Source organism: Neophocaena asiaeorientalis, unplaced genomic scaffold (genome assembly GCF_003031525.2).
Source record: "Neophocaena asiaeorientalis asiaeorientalis breed wild unplaced genomic scaffold, Neophocaena_asiaeorientalis_V1.1 scaffold87, whole genome shotgun sequence".
Taxonomy (NCBI): Eukaryota; Metazoa; Chordata; class Mammalia; order Artiodactyla; family Phocoenidae; genus Neophocaena; species Neophocaena asiaeorientalis.
Window position 1 is genome coordinate 5562448 of NW_020175432.1, and position 8932 is coordinate 5571379.

The 8932-nt window shown below is 60.5% G+C and overlaps 2 protein-coding genes across 2 annotated transcripts in view; one reads left to right on the forward strand and one right to left on the reverse strand.

The window, feature by feature from the left end:
• Positions 1-234: 234 nt before the first annotated feature.
• DCAF15 (DDB1 and CUL4 associated factor 15) lies at positions 235-7929 on the forward strand. The gene is given in 14 exon segments (XM_024767565.1): positions 235-366; positions 1758-1855; positions 1945-2080; positions 2716-2822; positions 2901-3040; positions 3126-3296; positions 5459-5492; positions 5494-5876; positions 5982-6073; positions 6176-6304; positions 6397-6482; positions 6716-6820; positions 6898-7013; positions 7401-7929. Coding segments are annotated over 14 exon segments (1785 nt in total). The 3' UTR covers positions 7457-7929.
• A 939-nt stretch (positions 7930-8868) lies between these two features.
• RFX1 (regulatory factor X1) overlaps positions 8869-8932 on the reverse strand; it is a 30321-nt gene continuing 30257 nt past the window's right edge. The window contains exon 22 of the mRNA XM_024767493.1: positions 8869-8914. Within this exon, the coding sequence (XP_024623261.1) occupies positions 8869-8914 (46 nt within the window). The remainder of the gene's footprint in view (positions 8915-8932) is intronic.

Below are 8932 nucleotides of genomic sequence, written 5' to 3' on the forward strand. Positions count from 1 at the left end.
TGACGGGGGCGTCCTTGCGGGAAGGCGGGAATACGGCGACAGGCCGCGGGGACTGTACCGTCTCTACCAATCAAGGGCCGAGGTGGCTGTGATGGACAGGCGTAGCGGGCAAAGGCCCTGAGTGAGGGCTTTCACCCAACCCGCGGGCGGCAGTGCCGAGAAAGGGCCAATGATGAGGCGGAGGGGGTGGGGCTAAGAGGCCGGTTGCTCCGGAAGTGGAGGGAGGGGGTGAAAATGGCGCCCAGCTCGAAATCGGAGCGGAACAGCGGGGCCGGGAGCGGCGGCGGCGGCCCCGGGGGCGCCGGGGGGAAGCGGGCAACGGGGCGGCGGCGGGAGCACGTCCTCAAGCAGCTGGAGCGGGTCAAGGTGAGGCCTGGAGTCTGGGAGGAGCGCGTCGAAGGGTGGGGAGGAGGGACGAGGGAGGCGGAGGGAGGGAGGATGGATGGAGGGGGCCCTGGAGGCCGCTGGGGGAGTAAGGAGGAAGGGGGCGATCCAGGGTCAGACTCATTTTTCAAAACCCTGCTCCCACGGCCCTTCCGTTATGGAGCTTTACCGCCCCCTTGGCAGAGCCCTTGCTACCGGCTTTGGGATTGCTCCGCCTGGGGTTCCTCTCTCTGTCCAGCTCTGACCACAGGGGAGCTGGGAGTTCCTGTAGCTGCGTCTGCCTCCCGCATTGAATGGGAGGGAGCTCCCTGGAGAAGGCCTGATCTTCAGCTACCTGAGCAGGGCTCTGTCTCCCCATGATACTGTAAACTCTCAGTGTGCTGGGCTCTTTCCCCCATCAGTTTGGGAGCTCTGGGAGGGCGGACAGTCTGCTGTCAGGTCAGCAGCAACTGGGGCAGGTCTGTGTCTCCATGGATTGGGAGCAGTGTGCCTTGTCCATTAGGCTGGGAACTCTGTGAGCGCAGGGCTGTGGCTTCTCCTTTTGACTGGAGTTCCTGGGGCAGGGACAGTCTCCACCCTCAGCTTGACTGCTCCCTGGGTTGGGCTGTGGCTCCGCCCTTAGCTTGGAAGCTCCCTGGATAGGGATTGTGTCTCCCCAGCAGCCTGGGCCTCGCTGACAGGGCTGTTCCATCCTGGGATCTCCTTGAGGGCTGGGTTGTATCTCCCCCATTAGACTGGATAGCAGGGTCCAAGGTGCTCTGATCCCCCAGTGCCCAACTTGTGCCTGCCTGGCCCCCCAAATCCGTCCTTGGTGAAGTTTTTGGGATGAGGGAGTCTGTTGGAAGGGGGAATTGGGCAGGAGTTGGAAGGTCACTGGTCAGGTTTACCCTTCTGTCTGCCTCAGCTGGCCCCCGAGGGGGCTGTGTGCCCCTTGTATGGGCTAGTGGGTCGGGAACAGGTGAGTGTAGTTGGTCAAGCCCCCATTCCAGGCTCCTTAGCGGTTCTCGATGCCCACAGCTCACTGTGCAGTGAGGCAGCCTTCAGGAAGGCAGCTCCGTGGCCCAGTGTGGGCCAGGGGTGACTGGGGGCGGTGATGCCAGTCCTAGTCCTCAAAGGTTGGGGGCTTAGGCAAGAGGAACCTTGAGGCTATGGAGGTGGGAGGATGGCTCGGGTCCCTGGTGGAGAATCAGGCTCACGCCGTTTGCACCTTCCAGAGCTTGGACCTCCCTGGACTGTTATGGTTGGCAGGGAGTAGGCCTGCATGGCTGGGCTGGACCCCAAAGGTGCTGCTCGGCCTTGGGTGAGGGGACTGGGGGGCTGCAGGCTGTTTCCGCCACGTGGTGCCTCAAGAGCCCTGGCTGCCCCTTCCTCAGATCAGTGGGCAGCTCTCTCCTCGCCTCTTCCGGAAGCTGCCACCCAGGGTCTGCGTCTCTCTCAAGAACATTGTGGACGAAGACTTTCTCTATGCAGGGTGAGGCTGGGGCCAGGCAGGGGGGTGGCTGGGTGGGGCGTCAGGCTGGCCCTGACCTGGTTACTCTGCCCCTCCCCCCATCCACACAGACACATCTTCCTGGGCTTTTCCAAGTGCGGCCGTTATGTTCTCTCCTACACCAGCAGCAGCGGGGACGACGACTTCTCTTTCTACATCTACCACCTGTACTGGTGGGAGTTCAACGTCCACAGCAAGCTCAGGCTGGTAGGGCCAGGCCTGACGCTGGGCGTCCCTTCCAACAGCATGGCTCCCACTGGTCACGGCACCCCTCTGCGCCTCGGGTTTCATGTCCGCAAATGAGAACAGCGTACTCGTGGGGCCGTTGCTGAGACTCCAAGTGTTAGGTCGGAGTGTAGGAAGTGGCCATTTTTAGAGTTGAAAATGGGTCAATGGTAGCAATTTCATATGGTTTGAGGGCTCAAGCCAGGAGGGCCCATTAGCTTTGTTAGGGCCGAGCAGGCTGCCACACCCACTTTAGCCCTGACCTCGACTCCTCAAACGCCCCACCCCAGGAGGTGAGTGCCGCTAACCCCAGTTTACACATGAGCTCAGAGAGGAGAACAGGTTTCAGGGTGGGTTGGGCTTGGAACCGATGTGTCTGGCTGAGCCCCCTCTGCTGGGGCAGGGCTCTCCTTGGCCGTGTCCTATCCTGGGCCCGGCCTCCCTGTGTCCCCCACTTGTGAGGGGAAATGCCTGTGAGTCTTCTCAGCCTGTCCTCAGGAAGGCAGAGGGGTGCTGGTGGGGGCTGTTTGGGGCTCCCTGGCCCGGTACTGCTGGCTGGTGCAGCCTCGGGTGGGCCTTGGGCCCGCTCGGACCCCCGACCCAAACATGCCTCTCAGGTCCGGCAGGTCCGGCTCTTCCAGGATGAGGAGATCTACAGTGACCTGTACCTGACCGTGTGCGAGTGGCCCAGTGACGCCTCCAAGGTCATTGTCTTCGGCTTCAAGTGAGACTCGGGGAGAGGGTGGTCAGGGGTGGGGGGGCGGGCGCCTGGGCCGGGCTCTGAGGCTGTGCTGGCCCCCAGCACTCGCTCAGCCAACGGCATGCTCATGAACATGATGGTGATGAGCGACGAGAACCACCGGGACATCTACATCAGCACCGTGGCCGTGCCGCCGCCGGGGCGCTGTGCCGCCTGCCGGGACGCCAGCCGCGCCCACCCAGGTGAGGGGCCGGGGCTGGGGGCGCAGGCTGCCTGCTTCCCCGCCCTGGGGCCGCAGCTGAGCCCGCGTGGCCTGTGTCGCTGCAGGTGACCCGAGCGCGCAGTGCCTGCGGCATGGCTTCATGCTGCACACCAAGTACCAGGTGGTCTACCCCTTCCCCACTTTCCAGCCTGCCTTCCAGCTCAAGAAGGACCAGGTGGTACTGCTCAACACCAGCTACTCCCTGGTGGCCTGCGCCGTCTCGGTCCACTCGGCAGGTAGGCCCCCAGGTCTGAGGACAGGCCCTTTGCGCATGCGCTGTCAGCCTCGGGGCCCTGTGACCTAATGACTTGGCCAAGCGGCCCTGCGAGCTCGGTGCTGTCACTACCCTGCATCACAGATGAGGAGACCAGGGCCCTGGGGAGGTGAAGTCCCTCATCCAAGGTCACACAGCCAGGAAGTGGGAACGTGGCATCCAAACCCAGCCACTCCCCACCCCAGCGCTGTCCACTAGAACTTTCCACAGGGCTGGGATGTTCCAGATCTGCTGTATCTGCTATAGCTGCCACCAGTAGCCACTTGACCGTGGCTCATGTGACCAAGGAACTGAGTTGTTCAATTTAGTTTTAGTCATGTTAAGTTCAAGTAGTCACATGCGGTCAGTGGCTACCATGCTGGACAGTGCAGTGCGTTCTTCTCCGCAAAAAGAGAAACGTTGATTAAAAATTTCAGGGAGTGGTTAGTGGACAGATGGCCTTCGTACATCTTTGATGATCGCAGAAATGCCAGTGAAAATCAGGTGATGTCCCCCAGCAGAGTGGCAGATGTTAAAAAGCTGGATAATGCCACTGGCTGGTGGCAGCGTGGCGCCCTGGGGGCTCTCCCGCTCTCCCAGGGCCTCATGGCAACAGACGTGCCTGTGGCCCAGCAGCGCTGCACCCAGACATGTCTGAAGGTTTGGTGGCAGGAGCCAGGGGCTGCCTGGTGTCCATCGCTGGGGTTTGGGGAGGTAGGACAGGGTGGGCACTTCCCTTGGGTCAGCAGGGAGAGCCCCAACGTGAACATCTGTGGAGAGTGTACCTTAAAGACATGTTCAAGTGCAGAAGAAACACAAGAAGATCTGTCACCTGATACTGATACCACTTATATTTAAATTTAAGACGTGTTCCAATTTTGCCAGAATGCAGTCAAATAAAGATGCCCACTGCGAACTCCCTGGTAGTCCAGTGGTTAGGACTCTGTGCTTTCACTTAGGGCCTGGGTTCAGTCCCTGGTCGGGGAACTAAGATCCTGCAAGCTGCGCGGTGCAGCCAAAAAAAAAAAAAAAGATACCCACTAACTACATTTAAAATGGTTGTCCCTAGGGGTGTGGGAGGGTATTGGACATGAAAAAAGGATTCTATGTATATAACTAAGCCCACAGACCAGCAAGGGGCAGGGTGCTTTGTCCTCAGGCCTGTCCAGGGGGCTCCCACCCCTGCCCTGGCCACCTGTGCCAGCATGGGCAAGGCCCTGCTTCTCGCCAAGCCGTGAGCCCCCAACAAGCCAGGCCTGGATGGGGCCGCCACCCCCTGCCCCGTTAGGAAGGACCACATGGGACAGGATTCAGCCCGTGTGCACACAGCCCACGTGAGGGGCATTGTCATCAGTGTTTAACACTCATCTCACCCTAGGAGGGTACTCACACAGAGGGGGAGTTTTGACTTGAACATTTTCCACTCACTCCCCCTCCCCTCCGGAAGAAGTGCCACCACTCTGGCAGACAGGAGTTCGTTGGCAGACTTGTATTATCTCTCAGTGTGACCTTGGACAAGTTTCTCTGAGCCTCAGTCCTGAGTCTGAACTGGGAGGACAGTTCGCCTCTCCAAGGGTTGCTTGAGGGGGGCCCAAATGAAGCAGGGCAGGCAGAGCCCAGGGCCTGGCCATGCTGCTGCTCGTGAATGCGCTGGGTTCTCCACACTGACACTCCCCAGAGGGGGATCTGCCTCCCAGTCAGACGGAGTCATAGAGGCCTGGGATTCGGGCAGTCTGTGCCTGTGCTGGTCTGGCTTGCGTTGGGAAGGACAGAGGGCTGTGTAGTAAACTGTCAAACTTAAGTGGCTTTTATCTGGTATGATGATGACATGTCAGCTTACCAAGCGCAGGGATTTTTGTCTGTCCTGTTCACTCCTCAGTCCTCAGTGTGTGGCATACAGCAGATGCTCAAGAGTAAGGTTTGAATGAACATGATTGTGTGTGTGTGTGTGTGTGTGTAAAAGTCCTTTTTCCCTTTTGGGTGTTTCAGACTGATCTCAGAATATGTACATCTTCTAGAGGGGTCTCCTCATGGTGGATTTCTAAGAACCCCCCAGCATAATGAGGGAGATCGGAAGAGCATTCTGGACTTGAACTCATCTGTTGACCCCCTTCCCACATCCATCACTTTATTTTTATGTTCCAGGTGATAGCAGCTTCTGCCAAATCCTGTACGACCACACCACCTAACCCCCCTGGGCCCCAGAGCCCAGAGATGCCCCCTCTCCTCCCCGCCCCCTGCTCCGAAGCGGCCCCAGCCCGGCCCTCTGGGGCCCCCGAGCACTCGCCTGCCATCGCCAAAGCCAAGGAGTTTGTGGCTGACATCTTCCGCAGGGCCAAAGAGGCCAAGGGTGGGACCTCAGAGGAAGTCCGGCCACCCCCCTGCCCGGGGCCCTCTAGCAGCCGCTGCCGCCTGCCCTCTGAGCCCCTAGCCCCAGGTGGGGAGGCGGTGCCCCGGGACAGCCCCCTTGCAGCAGAGGTGCCCGCCTCTGAGCCTGGATACGTCAACTACACCAAGCTGTATTATGTGTTGGGGTCCGGTGAGGGGACGGAGCCAGAGGATGGTGAGCGGGGAGCCCACCTGGTGGGGTCCCAGGCGTGGGAGGCTGGCCTGGAGGGGCCTCTAGGCCTCCTACCGCCATCCCTACCCCCACATCCTGCCCTCTCAGAGTTGGAGGATGACAAGATCTCCCTGCCCTTCGTGGTGACTGATCTCCGCGGCCGCAACCTACGGCCCATGCGGGAGCAGGCTGCCGTCCAGGTTGGTGCTGGCAGCGGGCAGGCCAAGGGGCAGCTCCCGGGGGACCTGCTGGGATGGCAGTTGGCGCAATCCTCCCCCTCCCCCTCTGCCCACTGTCCACAGGGTCAGTACCTGACAGTGGAGCAGCTCACACTGGACTTCGAGTATGTCATCAACGAGGTCATCCGCCATGATGCCACTTGGGGTCACCAGTTCTGTTCCTTCAGCGACTACGATATTGTCATCCTGGAGGTGGGCCCAGGTGTCGGGCAGGGCAGGCCCAGGGCCTCCCAGCTCTGGGCAGCATTCTCAGTACGTGTCACCATCCACACCCCGCCCCCCAGGTCTGCCCAGAAACCAACCAGGTCCTCATTAACATTGGCCTGCTGCTCCTGGCATTCCCGTCCCCCACCGAGGAGGGCCAGCTCCGGTGAGTGGGCAGGGACCCCACCCTCACCCTTGCCCAGCGGGGTCCTGCACTCAAGACCTCTCAGTGGGGGGAAGGGGGGATGTGAGAAGACTCCCCCTGCCCACCAAAACTCGGACTGGCCGCTCCATTACTGCTTCAAAGATATAGGCCCCTCTGGGTAGCCTGGGTTCAAGCTCAGGGACCCTGTGGTTCCACTCCCTTTCTCCTCTGCTCACCATCCCTCCCCGCTGTAGACCAAAGACCTATCACACCAGCCTCAAGGTGGCATGGGACCTCAACACGGGCATCTTTGTGACAGTCAGCGTGGGCGACCTCACTGAGGTCAAAGGGCAGACCAGGTGAGGCAGGGCCGGGGGCCAGGGCTGGGGCTGGGTTGGGCCAGGGTGAGGAGAACTGCTCACCCCCTCTCCCTCAGCGGCAGCGTCTGGAGCTCATACCGCAAGAGCTGCGTGGACATGGTCATGAAGTGGCTGGTGCCTGAGAGCAGCGGCCGTTATGTCAACAGGATGACCAACGAGGCGCTGCACAAAGGTGGGCCCCGTGACCTGACGACAGTCCAGGACTGAGGTCCTTATCCTGGGGCCGGGCCAGGCCCAGAGCACGCACTAATCCCTAAGTGTTGCTGAATGGAGGAGCACATTGGCTGAGCTAGTGGACACCGTGGCATTGGGTGAGGGGAGGGCAGCCCAGGCCAAGGCCAGGGGGCCAGCTCAGGTGTGGCACCTGGGGGCCCCCGGCCAGTCATTCAGTCATTCAACAGACATTTTATTGAAAGGTTGCAGGCAGGAGGCAGACATAACTTTGCAGGGTGCCTGCCTTCCAGAACCTTTTGGGCCCATATCAAGTCAGGGAAAGAGGCCTCTCCTACAGCCTGGGCAGGCCAAGGTTCCAAGGCTTTGTCCCCACCCTTCCCTGCAGGGTGCTCACTGAAGGTTCTGGCAGACAGTGAGCGATACACGTGGATTGTGCTGTGAGGGCCCGGCCGCCCTGGACACTGACTCCAACTACCTCCGCGGCCTGGGAGCTGGCCGCCTTCCCGGCAGCCTCTGCCGACCGACCGATGACCGGCACTAGTGTTAGGCTGCGGGAAGGGGGCTGGGCGGGGCAGCCCCTGGTGGCCTGAGAGTCTGGACGCTTCTTATTTATGCCTATTTAAGTTGGAAAGGGGCAGAGGGAGGGAGCCCCCTGCCCCACCAGCCTTGAGCGCCCACCTTCACCCTAAGCTGGGCGTGGGCCCTCGTTCCTCACGAGTTTGCCCCTTTTCTCAGCTACAGGTGTGGACGTTGCCCCCCTACCCCCACCCCAGGGAGGCCAGATGGATCCCATACCCCTGCCCTGTCCACCCCCAGCCTCTCCCCCAACCTGAGGTGGTGAACCTCGTGGCCATCACACCTCCCCTTCCCGGCCCTGTTGTTCCTCTTCACATAATAAATGTTTTATTTCTGAACCTCACCGAGTTCCCTTTACTGCCTGCCACTCTGGTGCTCGGGGCCCAGCTGGAGCCCCCAGCCCCAAGGTTCCCACCAAGGCCCGGCAAGTCAGCAGTAGGCAAATATCACAGCGGAATTTATTGTGTTTTAAGAAAGACTACAAAAAGGTAGAAAACAGCTCGGCACACTAGACTACCACACGCGTGGACACTTCCACCACCAGGAGAAGGGAGGCCCCGAGGGGTAAGGAGGGGGAGTCGGCAAGCCACCCCAAAAGCTGGAGCACACGGAGCACACAAAATAGTGATTTTTATACAATAGATCAGGTGTGTTTTTTCTTTTTTTCGCTTTTTGCCATAAACATCTATCTCACAGGTTGAAAACACTGAGAAAACCGGAACAGATAAGGCCATGATGGTTGGAAAAAACCCCAACAAGTTACCGACTCCGCTCACGCGGCGCTCACAAATCGCACAATAGTCATGTGGAGGGCGGGGATCGCACGCATGGAGGAGAAGCACGGTCTCCAGGGAGAGTAGGAGCGTAGAGATTCCATTACAAACCAGCGGCGAGGAGGGCCCGGGACTCAGGGTCCAGGATCTGAGCGAGTGGAGCACCCAGCCCTGGCTGGGGCAGGCGTGGGCACTTCCGGGCCCGCTGCCTGCAGCAGGTCCCTCTGGGCTTGGCGCCCGGTCCAGCCCGCTGCTCTTTGGAAGCTGGAGGTGGTGCCCCTTCTGCCCTCCCCCTATCCAGGCCGGGCAGTGCCCCCCTCTAGGGCTGCGGGGCAAGGGAGGGCCCAGCTCTGGAGAAGATGCGACACCCACAGCTTTAATTGCACTTATACCAAGGAGTGGGAAGCGGTGGGGCTGCTGGGGGAGGGATCCCGGGGCTGCTGCTGACAGTGGCGGGTCCCCAGGTGATGCCCACCTGCGCCCACCCGGGGCTCAGGGCTGGGCCTAGGACAGGCTGTGCAAAGCCAGCGAGCTGAATAAGTTAACAGTTCTGCAAGGGAGGGGGCCT